The 16,620-nt window shown below is 30.4% G+C and overlaps 2 protein-coding genes across 5 annotated transcripts; one reads left to right on the top strand and one right to left on the bottom strand.

Moving 5' to 3' along the window:
- The first annotated feature begins 304 nt into the window (after positions 1 to 304).
- Positions 305 to 6,433, top strand: LOC8279639 (adenine phosphoribosyltransferase 3). 4 transcript variants are annotated; one of them, XM_048374984.1, is made up of 8 exons: positions 305 to 727; positions 1,159 to 1,269; positions 3,717 to 3,809; positions 4,495 to 4,644; positions 5,002 to 5,060; positions 5,610 to 5,778; positions 5,863 to 5,961; positions 6,256 to 6,433. In XM_048374984.1, exons 1-8 carry the CDS (start codon positions 646 to 648, stop codon positions 6,330 to 6,332), a joined length of 840 nt encoding a protein of 279 aa, XP_048230941.1. In that variant the 5' UTR covers positions 305 to 645; the 3' UTR covers positions 6,333 to 6,433. The 4 variants fall into 4 exon arrangements, with proteins under 4 accessions (XP_048230941.1, XP_015581225.1, XP_015581224.1 ...); XM_015725739.3 differs by lacking the exon at positions 5,610 to 5,778 and having other exon boundaries at positions 315 to 727; XM_048374985.1 differs by lacking the exons at positions 305 to 727; positions 1,159 to 1,269 and adding an exon at positions 1,276 to 2,649.
- Positions 6,434 to 9,629: 3,196 nt separating this feature from the next.
- On the bottom strand, positions 9,630 to 11,015 carry LOC8279638. Its single transcript, XM_002529735.4, has one exon. The coding sequence runs from the start codon at positions 10,562 to 10,564 to the stop codon at positions 9,680 to 9,682; it is 885 nt and encodes a 294-aa protein (XP_002529781.2). The 5' UTR covers positions 10,565 to 11,015; the 3' UTR covers positions 9,630 to 9,679.
- Positions 11,016 to 16,620: the final 5,605 nt, after the last annotated feature.

Here is a 16,620-nt window from a genome sequence, read left to right on the forward strand (position 1 = left end):
ATAAAAATTAACTTTTAAATTAATTATTAGAAATAAAGGAAATTACTAAGATGATAAAACTGAGAAACGTTAAAATTTAACCTAAAAAAATAATTGTTACGTACTTCTATATGATTGTAACAATTGATTTGTGTTTATTAATAGTTGACCGAATGTTGGGAAATGAATTTTTGAATTATTTTTTACTTTACTTTCATTTTCCTTCTGTCTCGCTGTTTTTCTTTTTGGTAATTTTTTTAACAGCATCCTGCTCTCTTTTTACATATGGAAAAGAGTTTTTTCATTCCATTTCATTTCCTATTCTTTTATTTCTTGTGCAGAGAGCCCCTCCTCTCTTTCGTTTACTCTCTATAAGTACGTCACTTTTCCCTCTTTATGCATCTCTCTCCTCTTTGGCTTTTATTTCTCACTTTTTCTACCTTTTCTCAAATTCTTCTTCATCTTCCTTTCTTTTTTTTTTTGAATTGAGGAGGAAGAACTAGAGGAGTTAGTGAGAGGGGGAGAGAGGGGAGAGAGAGAGAGAGAGAGAGAGAGAGTCATATATCAGTTGGTATTGCTGCTACTTATTTCTATTATACACATAATAAATAATAAAAATAAGAGAGCACAGATAACCATAGTTAGATACAGAAAACATAAGACACAATGTCGGCTCACAGAGATGAAGATCCTCGTATCCATGGCATCCAAACTAAGATTCGTGTTGTCCCCAATTTCCCCAAACCAGGTTTCGTTTCTTTTTTGTTCTGGCCACCCTTTGGTTTTTATTCTATTTGGTCACTGATAAAAAAAATGCAGAAAGATAGCAACTTCTTTTTTGAGAAAAAAAAAAAAGAAGAATTTTAGAGACAAAAGAACAATTCTTCAGCACTACTGGATTTTCTTTATCTGTCTAAATAACAAAATCTCATGTTCTTTCTTTGATACAAAAATTCTGCAGCAATAAATGCTTCAATTCTTTGAAATTTTGAAAGTTCTGTTCTTTCTTTTTAATTTGTTTGTTAGTTTCCTACTTTTGGCAATAAGCCATTTAAGCTGTTGGGTTTCAAAGTTTTGTTCTTTACTTCTTTTAATGCTTGTAGTTTATTGGTAGACAAAAGAAAGGTTTTCTTTTTTCTAATAAAGTTTGATAATTGGCCATTTCTTGGCAATTGGCAGGTATCATGTTTCAGGATATCACCACTCTATTACTGGATCCCATAGCTTTCAAGGACACCATAGATTTATTCGTTGAGAGATACAAAGGGAAAAACATTTCAGTTGTTGCAGGTAGATAACACAAGAAAGGCTCCATTTTTTCTTTCTTTTAATTGTTAATTTTTCTTTATATGTTTTTAGTTTGAAGGTGTTAAAAGATTGTAGTTAAGGCTTTTTAACAACTTTGTATCTCTTTGATTTTGGCTTGAAGTAGGTGGTGGGGTCCATTTGCTTACTGAGCAAAATGCACTATTTTGTTTTGTTTTGTTTTCTTTTTTGAATAAGTTTTTTGGCTACCCTTTTTCTCTTTTATCAATTCTTTCTGAGGAGCAACAATTTATGCTAATTGGAAGTTACTGTGCATGTGTTATTTCTCTATGTTTGTGGTCTCTCTTTTTTTCAACAATTAATTTATGCTAATTGGAATTTAGTATTTCTATGTTTGTGATTTCTTGTTTGACTAATGACCTTTGCTAGTGGGATGTACCATTGATTGCTCCCTGTTCAATTTCTCCCTTTGAGCGGCTATTATTTGCTCTCTCACTTGTTGCTGTTGTGGGCATGTGCTGGGATCTGATTTTGGTGGATTTATGGTGGATTTATGGTGGTTGGTGGTGGATGCCCACCTTGTTGAAAAGGGGTGGACCCTAATGATGCAAATTACTCTTAGCCCAGTTTATTATTGTAATCATCAACTTTTTTATTTTTTACTGTTTCATGTGTTTATCCCATGCCTGATGTCTATACAATTTCTTCATCATGCCTTTTTTGTTTCATCCATATGCCAGCTTGGTTACCAATTTCTCCTCTAAAATAAGTGGCTTTGAAGGGTTTTGAATGATGAATTATTGTGTTTACTGTAGTGGGCTTGTTCTCATTTTCTTCTTTTTAGTTTTCATTTGGTGATTTTGTAAGTTGGTTATGTTCCTCTTCAGTTTAGTTTGAACTAGTGCGACTTAATTGCTAGTTATTTACTGATTTGCTTGCATATCAGCATCCCTTGTGGATTTGCCCAAATTTGTATTATCTGACTACACATAATGTGTTGTCTGGCATTTACAACTAGTAGCAAAACTCCAAAGATAGTCCTATTACTCCCACAAACTTGTGTCAAGGTGAAAAGTTTTCATGATCTCATCATTATAGTGGCCTTGGTCCTCATTTTAATTATATATTTGGATCACAGAGGATTTGGTCAACATTTAGTATATATGTGTTTTGTCCTAATGTGTGGCATTAAAATCTGTCTCTTTATGTGCTCATCTGGATGTCTGTTGTCTTCTTGTGTTTAGTAGAAACTTTATATATTATGTGGAATCTTCTCTTCAAATTATACTCGCATGGCGAATTTGTGGCGTTTTCCTCTTTGATAAAGATTTCTGGACGTTCTTTATCGTTTGTCTGACTAGTTGATGTTATCCACTGGATTAGGTCCAGAGCATGTGCTTACAGGTTTGGTCAGTGAAAGACTTAGTTCAGTAAATGCATTAATAGGTGTATGTCACACTCGAGGAAACTCTATCCTAACCATCATGCTTAAATATAATCACAACGTATTATTGTCTTTTGTAAAGTGCAGCCTGTTAGTTTTGAATTATCTGAAACTTAAAGAATTTCAGAACCCTTATCAAGCTTATTTTAAATTATTGTGGTATATTTATTTGTTGCAAATATGACTCTTTTTTCTTGACAAATGTTTGGTGAAGACAGCTCTTGGTTTGTGGCTTTCTGGTTAAAATTTACTTATCCAATTATCTGGCTATAACAGCCCTTGAGTCCTTGTAGTTCCATGTAATTTTTGGGTAGGTGCTTCATCTACAGGCCTTTTCCGATAACATGTTCTACAGTAATAAGATGGACTTTGGTGGGGAAGGTTATATATTTCCCCTGTGCGTAATCCATAACTCTTGTTGGATTAGAAATTAACTACAATATTTGCCATTGATGCTGGACAGTGGGTTCAACTGTTGGAAATTCTTGATTCTTCTGTCCTAAAAAGAAGATGTTATGCATAAATTTATTACGTTCTAGCTATCAAATTTATTATGCATCTTACATTTTAATATCTGCATTCTCAGGTTAATACACAGAAGGTAAAAAACCCTGGCGTTTATTGCAGCTGCATTTTCACATATTTCTTCCTTTTGTTTTCTTTTTCCCCTTCTCTTCGCATGGGCAGTAGTGGTGATTCAGTACAGTTTGTGATACTGACTTTTGTCCATCTAATACTGAAAACAGTTTTCTTGCTGATGTCACGGGAGACAAACATTATCACTTTAAGCTGTATTGTTGCTTGATGGATATGCACTATAGCTTTTAAAGTTTCTCTAGCTATGAGAGCAATAGAACTTATTTGTTTATTGTGAGGGCATGTTACTTATTAAGAGGTTCAGAAACTTGAAGAACTTCATCTTTTTATTTTAATGCATTTTTAAACATGCTTTAATATGTGTAATTGACATAATTGGAAGTTCTTTGAGGTTTTGTATTTCTGAAATATGAGGGATTTGATTTTTCAGGAATAGAGGCGCGAGGCTTTATTTTTGGACCTCCTATTGCACTTGCAATTGGAGCAAAGTTCGTCCTGCTGCGAAAACCAAGGAAATTGCCTGGTACTCCTTCATCTCGTTGTATTACTGTTAATTGTCTGTATGGTACATCTCAATATCAATTTGTTTTGCCATGATCATTTCAGTTTACAGTAATTATTCATCTCTGGAAGCCCTATAATTTCAGAACTGATGCTGACTTCTAATGCTTATGATGTTAATATTAGATCTTATGCCTCTGTTGCTTGAGCTATCCTTACAAGAGAGCAATAAAATAGATATAATTTGTACAGCATTATTAATGTGATGTACTGTTTGACCCGGAGTCTCTATCATGGCCCATTTGGTAAAAAAAATATATTGTCTCTGACATGCTTTGTCTTATTCTAATCTGGTGTGGCAGTGCTATGACACGGTCACACAGCTATATTGCAACATTGATTTGTACTTTTAGCAAAATAATGGAGTACTTATTTTCATCTCTCTATTAACGATCTTAACAGGTGATCGTTTCAGTGAAATACTCGCATTGAAAATTTTTATTGTGCTAGTGATGCCTTATTAATTATGATGAGTGCAAGTTTGTACGATAATGTTCTAATAATGCCTATGACATCCAACTTAGTGAGTACCCATCAGACTGAAGTGTTAATACCGGTGGCTCTTACGAACTTGTTACCCCAACTTCAGAAATAATCCATTATATAACTTCCTTTGTCTTGCTTCAAAAGGTCACTTCATTTTTCAGGTGAAGTTATCTCAGAAGAGTATGTTCTGGAATATGGAACAGACTGTCTTGAGATGCATGTTGGAGCAGTCAAATCAGGAGAGCGTGCTTTGGTGGTTGATGATTTGATTGCCACTGGTGGCACTCTGTGTGCTGCTATGAATTTACTGGGTAATTACGCCATTAAATCTCTTAAATTAAGCTGTAACTGTTCTTCTTTGTGATAATTTGATTCATGGAAGCATATTTATATGATAAATGAGGCATGCTTGTATAAAACTTCATGCTCATAATTATGTTGCTTAAAAATTAAACTTTGGTCTTAATCTCCTTATCTAAGTGGGAATAGCGAGGCATCTGATGTACTGATTTCTTTTAGAACACTTAAACACTGTTGGTGTGATTAATTACCTGGTTTAATGAAATTGCCTCGCAAAGTCGCATAGATACTCCTTTTTGTTCTGATATAGGTGCTTCAGATGTATATTGATTTGGTAAATAATGTTTTTCCAATATATTCTCTATCAGAACGTGCTGGAGCCGAAGTGGTCGAGTGCGCTTGTGTAATTGAATTACCGGACCTAAAGGTGATCTTCCCCTTCCCTTAAGAAAAATTTTATGAATATTATTGATTAGATTTTTGCATCTTTCTCTCTGTTTTTTCATTGTTGCATGTGTTAATGCTTTTCTTGTTCCTCATTCCGATGACATGTTTCTTTTAGATCTTTGATGGTCAAGCTTCTATATCCTTTCCCAGTGTCTGTGAGTTCCTTATACAGTTGCACAAATGTTTATTAAGCTTTCAAAAAGGAGTCTGTGAGCTCCCTATAAATCCTAAAAATATCAGACACTGTTGTCATGCACTCGATACTCCATGTGCTCCATAACCTGCAGATGCTTCATTATGGCATGACTTGGATCATAAATGATGAATTTGGTGTGGCAATGGAGTTAATACTTTTAATGTTGCTAATGTTTGTATTGCTGGACACTCCTAACTTGTGCAAATAGGCAATCAAGTGAAATCTGATCAGCTGTTGGTTACGAAACTCTTGTTCAGTTTATTTGATAGTTATGCTTAATTTGCTAACTGGTCTCCGCATAATTTAAAAATCTACTTTTCATGGTTGTTAAAGAAAGCTGCCAGGAGGGCCTTTGACCGGTGGTCAACTCTCCATGTCTTGGTAGAAGTCAGGCTTCCAGACCTTCCTGCCCTCCAGGTGGCGGTATCTATCCCACTGCTGGTTTGGCGTTTACAGCAGGGGCTATTGAAGGGCGAACGCCTAACGATGTTATTTCAGACATGTATCTTGATCCAACATATTTCTATGTAAGCTGAACAAAGTAAACATGCAGCGTTACTGTTTTATGAAATATTGAATTTTGCAGGGTCGGGAGCGACTGAATGGCAAGCCTTTGTATGTACTTGTGGAATCCCACTAGTGATGGCAGAAATGATTCTCCTGCTGCGGTTCAGCCTGACTAAATGTAAATCAGAGGGATATTGCTGCTTACATCTCATTTGGAATCTGCTATCAGTTTGAGCCCCACTATTTCGATGACTAATGAATTCTGAGAAAGAATGGTGGCTGAGACCCTTAATTTACCTAGTAGTGTAGAAAGATTGATTTTATGCCAAGGGGCTGGATTTGGGGAAAAAGGGAGAAAGGAGAAAGGAAAAAATGCTTATAGGAATCTCTGTTTTTTTTCTTTTAATGTTTTCTTCTCTCTGGAAAGTGAATTTATCTTTTACCTAGACCTTGTTTGTCTTTTTGGGTTCAGGCTTGACAGAGTGCCATGCTTCGCATGCACCATCGTATTGGTCCAACTCTTCACCCTCAGTTCCCTCGTCATTCTAAACATGGATGGAGCAACTTGATTGAGGCAAATGACATTTTCAACCTTTGCAGGAACTTCCTCTTATATGCGCATTTTATTTAAATAAAAGCAATTTAAATTAGTCCTTTTGAGTCAATTTAACACCTTTGATCATAAAAATTCCAAGATAAAATTGGGTATTTTTTCCTTGATAAAAAAGAGAGGAAAAAAAGAAGAAAGCAAGCAACTTATTAGATGTTTAATAGACATATCGAGGCATGAAAACCCTTGTGAATAAAATGATACAGTCAGCTTGATTGTTGGGATGAGTAAGCTGAACTCTCTAATCCGACATTCCTTTTGAATAAAGTTTTCTTTCTGCTTTAGAAGGTAAAACAAAAGGGTTACTGGCATCAAACTTTACCGAATCTATGAAAAACAAACCAGCAGTACATATGTCTGGTGCAATAGTAAAGGTAGAGGAAGAAGAAAAGTAGAATGTTGTAGGTTTGAAGTTCCTATCGGTAGAAGGTGACCTTATACCCATCTCTATCTGTCTTTCATTGTCTCCTAAGGGAAGTAAATTCAACTGCATTCTCTTCTCTAGTCTCCTAAACCATAACCAGTTTGTTGAATATATATCATTTCTCTTCAAAATTGGAGATCATAACTGTGGAGAAATAAGAAATGGAAACTTCAATGTTTAATTTAATAAAATGAGCAAGTACAAGAAAAGAAATGTTGCCAAACTAGACAACTAGGCATTACTTATACTTGCATTAAACTTAGGTACAGTCGTTGCTAAAATAGGTAGTACCCTTTTAAAATAAAACTCCTTTACTAATTACAATTTGTCCATCATTTTTATGAGGATTTATATGCATTTCTTGTACACTCGATAATAGAGGTAATAAACTCCTACTAATACTGATGAATAATAATAATAATAAAATAGAATCAAACTCAAAATATTTTCAATTTCTACCGATGTAAATAACTATTAAGCCACTCTTATTTAGCAAATGTTATTTTTTTTGTTATATTTTATAATTTAAAATATGAAAAAAGTATAAAATCTGACATTGTAGTTTAATGGTTTTAATATATTTAGAAGCAAAATATTAAATGTTTAACTCTTAAAATACTAAAATGTCATAAAACACATCGCAAAATTCTATATGTCTAAAGGTTAAATTATATTCTCAGATTTTATATTTTTCCTTTTAAAATATAAACAAAGTCATACACGGATACCATTATTTTTTTCTTTTTCTAAAAATGTCCAACCATTAATAGTTGGAATACTTAATAGTGTCTAATTTTAAGATCCAAAATAAAGGAGATAAGGTGGTACAAAACAATAATGAAGATCTATACCTTTGTTCGCGGCCCCTTATGAAAAGGAGAAAATGATGAAGATCAACATGTAAAGTTAATAACAACATAATTTGGTAGGCATCATGTGCACCTTCGATTACAAATTTGGAGGAAGATGAGAAAACAAATTAATTATGCCTCCTTTTTCCTATTGTAAGCTTTCCAACAGAAAAACATGCCAAATATTCCTTATTTCAGAAGAATTTATAATTTAACTCCAATATTCATGCAGTTTTTCACATGATTCTATTCCATTTCTGACTCACATACTTAATAATTAATCAATTTCTTTGCTTTTGATATCAATCCATAATATTAAATTTCAAGTCAATTAGATCTAAATAAACAGCCCATCTCTTTTATTTATTTATTTATTTATTTTAGTGTATCATTTTGCACGTTTTATTACGTGTGGGCTAAATTTTTTATAATATTAATCATTCGTAATATTCTTTTTCTTATTTATCTTAAAAATTATATAACAGAAAATGAATATCTCTTAATAAGTAAAAAATGTTGCATGTTTCTTAATTTTTATATGGGTCTTCTCTACTTCTGAAATTAAAACAGTGGCACCAAATAGTCAATGCTTTTTCAATTGTATCATTACTGAACTATCATTTCCATTACAAAGCCCAGATTTACTTTTAAGAAGGTCATGATTATTACTTCAATATTTCCACCAAAATTACAAGAAAATTGAAAATTAAAAACGGTGAGTTTTACCCATCATTCTTTATTATATATTTTAAATTTGATTTGATATTTTTAATTAAATCCTTTGACTGTAAGATAATGTTAGGATGTAAATGACTCGAATTCCGAAATTTCAAAATATTTATAGTAACATGAAAAGAATTTTGTGCAGGTACATTATCATTAATTAATTTAACTGACACTAAGTTAGTTCTAACATAAAGTATTTATTTATTCTCAAGCATTATTATTATTATTGTTTTTTCTTTTAGAAGATTCTGAGCATTATTATATATCTTCTAGTTAGGTGCTTTTTCCTTTCTCTTTTTCATTTCCTATTGATCATTTCCCCTATTTTTTGTTAATAAATCTTTTAATATTGATTATGTTTATAAAATTGAGAAAGTGAACATAACGCAATTACACTATGCAAGTTGGTCGGTACGTTCTTCTAATTACCAAGTGATAAATAAAATATTAGTAATAATGGCCTAAGGTGGTAGTCACTTGCTCTGTTGCTCAACTCTGAAATTAACTCAGAATGATATATTTTATAATGGTTTTTAATCATAGTTGTTAATTCCCTTCTTGGTGTTTTCTGGTTTCCAAATTTAAATTTAAAATGAAGAATTTTCATTCAATTTCCCAAAATTTCAGTCATTTTGATTATAATATTTTTTATTTCTATTTAAATATTATTAAATTTTATAACTATAATAAATATTCTTAATAAAATAAATGTAATATTATACAATATTATTAAAAATTAATAATTTAATCAAATTATTTAATTTTGTAAAAGAAATTTACTCATAGACAAGTTTATAATTTATTAAAAAAAAGATGAATTTATAAGTTATTAGAATGATTAAATTGAATTAAGATTCTCTTATATTTAAATGAACATGACTATTGCATTAAAATCAATAATTAGAATTTATTGTTTAGTAAAAGATTACCTACTTTTAAATTTCAAATTTATATATTTTTTTTAGTAAAATTCAAAATGTTTAGATCAAACATGATCGACAGTTTCACGAAAACATTACCGATCAAATTCCAAAAGGAAAGAAACGTCAGTCGATGCACAATTGGAGCAAACCAGATTTTAGAAAATTGATAAGTAATTGATTAGCATTTATCAACCCAATTTTTCTATTAAAGACCATACAAGACTATCAACGGTCCAAAAATATCAAATTAACAATGAAAAATTGTGTTGATAAATGTAAAATGAAATGGAAAAAAAATAAATTCGAGAGAAGTTAAAAATTAAAAAGAAAATTAATAATAGAAAAGCAATTTCCACGTATTTTTACAAGTTATAGATAATAAGAAAACAAGGTAAAACTGCACGACGGTCAAACACCAGCAACTCGCCATTTTCCCCGCTCACCGAGTCAAACCCGAGTCCCCCATCAATCAACGACTCAAACTCAATTTGCTTCGAAACCCGACCCGCTATAACCCGACAAACCAGCATAGCCCTCCTTCCACTACCGCCACCAGCACTCTCGTGAGCACCACCGCTACCGGAAAACGTACAGATAGCAGAACCCTTCCCGCCAGGAAAAACCCACGCGCCGCCACGAGTGTCATGAACACCGCCAGTGGGACCCAAACAATAGAACCGCATCATCTCGTTTCCATCCGCGACGCAGCGCGCATTCTCCTCCCGAGTGGTACCCCCGGATAACCCAGCTCGCATTTTCACCATTTCCCGGTACTCTTCAAACCGGGTTACCGTCCTTGACCCGTTATGGACTTTGAAAATCATCTCAATCCGACCCGGAAAAGACTTGTTGCTCCAGCTAGTATGGAAGATGATTTGAACCACATTGCGTGAAGGGTGACCCTCGGAGACCTCGGTGAGAGCCGGGAAAAGCGGGTCTGGGTTGCGGGCTGAGCGAGAGCGAGAACGAGAAGGCGGAAGGGGAGCGGAAGGCGGTTGAGTTTTGGGTTTGGGTTTGGGTTTATTTGGATTTTTGGGATGGGTCTTGAGGTTGGAATATCTTTTCAGCTTTGAAGTGGCAATGGCAGCAGAGGTTGTGGTGGTGGCCGTTTCGATAACGTCTTTGATGCTTTGAGAAGTTTTGCGGCAACTGGAGCTTGGTATTAGGTGATGTTTAGGACTGGGGCTAATGACATCTTCCATTGCCCTTGATTTGCAATGCAGTGATTTCACCCATCCGCTTGCCATTTTCACGATTATGATATATCTCTCTTCTTTTACAAATCTTTTCTTTTACCTCTCTTGCATTCCATCGCCCTTTCTTGCCTTCCTTCCTTTTCCTTTTTCTTTTCTTTCTTTGCAGGTGGAGTGGGGCAAACCCTTCTTTTCTTGCTCAAAGTTCTCGAGTTATTCTCTCTTTGTTTTATTTCTTTTTTCTTTTGGTTTGGGTGAGTTTGGAGTTGTTGCTGCTGTTGTTTTATGTAATTATGTTGGAAGAAAAGAATGGAGTGGGAAGGGACATGGCGATGGCGCGATATTAAATGGGACTGGTCTTTGTGTAGAAATTATTTACTTCGAATTGACCATTTTGCCACTCATATATAATGATAAGGTGGATCCTTCTATTACTTTCATCCTAGATTGTGTTTCTTACATGTGGTAAAAAAAAAAAAGAATTAAAGTTTTATTCATTTTTATAGCATTATATTTCTGCACATATATTCAAATTATAAAATTCATTTTTAAGATTTTGAAGAATTCCTTTTTGTTATCTTCTATGTGCTGCTCGATGATATATATATATTGCTTTTCTGAATTTATTTATCATTTCAAGATATAAAATAACAGCATCAATCGAGTAAATACTTTTTTTTCTCAAATCCAGAATTATTACTATTAATGATATTAGACCTTTTAGATATATTACTGGAAAATTTCAAAAAACAACCACAGTTATTTATTTTTTACAACGGAAATATTGGCAGTTTCTCAAATATTAACTATCCCTTCATTATGAATTTAGGAGAGGCCATCTGCCTTGATTCAAATACCAATATTTCCATTTTATCCCCTATTTTATAGCTAAATCTAATTTAATGGGTGGAAAATATCTGTCCCGCTACTAACGATGGGATGGAAATAAATTTAAACTTCATTATTTTGTATCTGCTCTGAATCTAGTTCTAAATTATATTCAATATATATATATAATTTTTCAAAATTTATTAGATTTTAATTTAAATCTATACTTTGTCTGTTCAATTATACTTAACAATAATTAAAATATTTAATAAATTAATAAAAATATATTTTTATGCTAAAATATATAAAATAAATATAAGTATTATATGAATCCGACCTGATCCCGTTTAAAAATAATTATTCCATATTCGTTCAATTTTTACCGAGGTAGGAAAGAGAAAGACCGAATCTACCCTATTGTTCTTCTTTTTTTGAAAAAGATTGGTTTTCACTGTATTACATAAAATATAATAACGCTCTTTAGCAATATTTTCTTTTAATAATGTTTCAAAATTTTGCAATGAAATTCTTTAATATGCTGGCTAACTACAATTATATTTACACTATTTCACCTACTATCAAACTTAAAATGTAGTATAATTTAAGAAGCACGAATTCAGTCAATACAGACATATTAATGCAGCTATTTTAATAATTGCATGACACAATTCTGGAAAGTAAGATTGATATATACTCTGGGACCAAATAAAATTTATGACTATAAGAAGGTTATAACTTAATAGATATTTGAATAATAAGATTTTTGTTTGGACTTAATACTTAATTTTGTTAGTAAAATAATATAAATCAGAAATAATATAAATAAATATCTTATCATATTATATATAAAAATTAATGAGATAAATAAATATTTCAGTAAAATAAAATATAACATAACATATATTTTTTAAGATTATATATACAAATATTATTATATAGGAGAATATCTATTTAGTCGGGACTTAAAAACTAATATATGTCACGTGAATATAGTGTAATTTATTTTTAATGATATCTTTTTTTATATATATTTAGAAAAAAATATATTATTTATATACTTTTCTTCTTTGAAACCAAAAGTTTTAAATACTTAAGTCATTCTATAATAATGTAATAGCTAACTGTATTAAAAAGATTAATTTTGAAATTATAAATTTAAGGTTAAAAGGTTAGTTAAACTAAAATGTGTTATTGAGATATTATGTATGAACCCATACGGGATGCATTATCGTATTCATATTCGTATCTCATATATACATTCTACCATGTTAAAGTTATGGGCACTTTTTAGTTATCAGCTTAGTTATGTGTTTAAGTTAGTACTTACAAGTGTATAAATTGTTCTTATTATAAAAGTGGTAAAATACTATGAGGTCGATATCTCAATGAACTGTTAGGTCACTTATTATAAAAATTATGTATCAACATAAAATACTAAAAATAAATTTAAACACTTTAAAGTAATATTTTTGAGAGAATAATATTAGTAAAATAAAATAATCAAACAATAAATAAATATGCAATGCAAATATAAATACTTATCATTTAAAACTATATGCTAAAGATAGTATTTAGCCTAGCCATTTACTTAGTAATTTCTTTGTTATACTTTAAGCCTAAATTTAATAAATATGATGGTGATTTGTCTTTCCTTTAGTGACTCAAGATGCAACTAAAATTCTACCAACATAGATCAAAACAAAGATAGTATTTTAATTACATTCAATTTAAATATTTTCATAACAATTACTATTGTTAGATTAATATGATAATTAACTAACAATAATAACTAAAATTAATAAAAATATAAAAGTAAAAAAATTACTCATTAAATAAATAAATAACAAAGTCCATATAAAAATAAAAAGATTAAATTAAATATTTATAAAAACTAGCTTAACATATTTAATCCAATAATCGCGATATTAAATAGAAAAACATAAAAATAAGATAGAAAATTAAAACTTTTCTAGATTCAGAATTTTTTTAAAGTATGAAAATAAATGGTCTTTACTCTCCACTTCTTGAAAAAACTGTTTAATCTTAAAAGAACAATAAAAATTAAAACTAAATCTAAGGATGCATGCTAGAATAAGCGGTAAAAGAGGCATCTCAACGGTTAAATTCTAAAATGTAAAAAATAACAATAAATATCATAATAAAATTATTATTATATTTATAATAAAAATTATAATATTTTTGTATTTTATTAATGTTATAAGATATTCAACATAGAATTGTGTGCTTGAATAGAATAAAAGACATAGGGTTGTGATTTTAGTAATTTTCTTTTTTTGTCTCTGATTTCATTTCAAAATTTGTTAACACAGACAGTATCCTTTATTTTGCTATCCTTATTGTTTTAAAATAGGTTTTTGTTTTGTTCCTTTTGCATTTATTTCAATTAAATCCAAAGAGTTTTGCCTGTCAGTGTTCACCCAAACAGATTAACAATAAAACGTAAGCTGGTCAGCACTCGAAATAGTAAAGTCATTGTCCATTAAAAGGCTATAGAGAGAAAGAGAGTCTGCCAATCTGATACTTCTTCAATGCTTTTTATTGTTAGGGGCTTTTACCAAAGTAATTAGCCAACATCTGATATCACTGTTCGCAACAGCAAATTGCCTATGGCTATCCTTTCTCGAAATTGATCTATTTTAATTAAATGGGGGTGAGAGTCTTTGATTAGATAAATTCAAAATTAAATCGAATTATACTTGTTAATTGAATTGAAAATTTCTTATAAATGTAAACCAAACTGAATATGTATATCCTAGATCAAATAAACTGAATCAATTGGGTTCATCTCTTTTATTTATTTGCTCATTCTTAATATTATCCAATCTTTTCATTATTCTCTAAATTTATTAAAATGTAAAACTTCTCACTTTTCTTAATATTCAAAGAAAAAGAACACTTCATGAATTAAAATTCAACTATTAAGCTATTAGCTGAATAGCATATTGTTATTTTAAAAATTAAGCTAGTCTAGTGGGTACATGATATCATTTTTCGTAGCTCTTAATTTATCTTAATTAATTGCTCGGCACATGTTGCTGTTGTTATTATTATTATTATTTTGGTTATAAATAATAATTTAAAATAATCAATGAAAAAATCTAATATATACTAAAAACGTAATCAAGAATGTTACTTTTTTCATAAAAATTATTCTAATTAAAAATTAAGTTATTAGTTAATATAAACACTAAAAATATTAATTAAGTATATTTTAAGATTGTAATTAGTATTTAATTATAAAAGTAGTTTATTATTTAATAAATAAATTACATATTAAATATGAAAATCACATATCATGACTATGCCGAGTAGCACATGTATGTTTGAGTGACGGTTGAAAATGAAAATGAAAACAGCAATTGAAAATCAACTGTCATATGCTTTTACAATAATGAATGCTCAACTAACTCAACAAGTAAAATAACCAATTTGTCATCATCCTTGAAAGATTGAATACTACTCATGTTTAAAAAGAGTGATTAAGAAAAATAGAAAGAGACGGCCAAATTCTATCTTCAAAGAATTAATGAGACAACCTTTGGTGGAAGGTGATGAGGACCCTCCAGTTCAAAAAAGTTATTACCATAAATAAGAACTTCTATTGTTTTATTACGTCATTTCTTTTCAAAAGTTATTCAAACACCCTAATTTGTCCATTTGGTACACAAGAAAATTCAGATAATTTTCTGTCATTGTATACCCAATAGAGTGGAACTTGAATTCCTTGAATAGAAAAATAAATAAAAGTCTTATGGCATAGACCAACAGGAGGAATCTTTCATGGGAGTTTGAAAGTGGGAATAGAAGAATAGAAAGAGAATGGAAACTGGCAGAAAGAGAGAGAATACATCTGAAAAGAAAAAAAAAATGAAAAGCACTGAAATCTAAACAAGTAAAAACGACAAGATTTCCACTAAAGTTTCTTTTGTATGCTTTAATTTGATGGGATTTTATTATAGTTAGCAAGTCACTATAAACATTAACAAAGTTTGGTGCTCTTTTTAATATTTTTAAAAAATATGCATAATAAAGGCTAAGAATAGAAGTTACAATAGGAGCCGACAACATTGATAAGTGTAAACCCAAAAATAAATAAATAAAAATTGCACAACACAACAAGACATACCAAACACCAAATCTTGAGAATTGGTGATGGATGGATAATACATGGACAACCCATTATATGAGTGGAAATTTGAATACAGAGTATATAAATTAAAAACATTTTAAGACATGATGATGATTCCTATAAGGAGTGATTTATGTTAGTTAAAAAGAAGAGCCTAATTCAGGGAGCAATGGAAATGGGGGGTGGGGCTGAATTAAGGGTAGGAGGGAGTCTTTGCCAGCCTTTGGACTCACGCCTGCAGAATCTAATTTGGGCTCCGAGAACTGCGTTTTCCACTTGGCGTGCTCATCCTTAGCAAACCCCCAAAAATTTCTATTCTCTTTTTTTTTTAATAAAGCTTTTTCATCACTTCTATTTTTCTTCTTTTTTCTTTTTGCCAAAATTATTTTCAAAAGCTTCTGTAGCAACTGCAGGTGTTACTTGTTTGTTAGCTAAATGAGCAAGATTATCATGCTATCCCAGCCGTCAGATAGGTCACTAAATTCTATGTCTAAGGAAGAGCTTTCAGTTCCAAAAGGAAAACAGCTAAATGGACTAAACTTTAATTATCTCATTACTTTTAATATTCTAGTTTTTAATATAATCTAAAAATATTTAAATTTATTTTTTATGTATATCTATTCAATATATTTATATATAATGCATGATAAAGTTTAAATATTACTAAAAATAAAATTTAAATCTTTGTTATATTATATTAAAATTTAAGAGTATCTAAATATTAGAGTAATAAAATCAAAATGTTTATTAAATTGTATTGAAAGTCAAAATATTAAATTAACTAATGCATTTAACATAAAAAAATAAGAAGAAAAAAACAAAAAAAATAGAATTTATTTATTTATATTTATAAAAATCATGAATGTAACTCTTATTTGTAGTCAAAATATTGGTCCGAACTCTTAAATAAAATTATCAAAATGCTAAAATGAAGAATTGCATCGCATTCAAAGAAATAAAATTATGAAAATACTGAAAGGTGTTAAAGTTTTTTTATATTTTATTTCAGCATCCTAAATTGATATTATTGTTAGGTCTTATTTTTATTTCCATATTTTATCAATATCTTTAAATAGGAAGCCAATTAAAATATATTGTAACTTATAAATAATAGAATACATATTTTTATATG

Source organism: Ricinus communis, chromosome 5 (genome assembly GCF_019578655.1).
Source record: "Ricinus communis isolate WT05 ecotype wild-type chromosome 5, ASM1957865v1, whole genome shotgun sequence".
In the NCBI taxonomy this organism is placed as follows: Eukaryota; Viridiplantae; Streptophyta; class Magnoliopsida; order Malpighiales; family Euphorbiaceae; genus Ricinus; species Ricinus communis.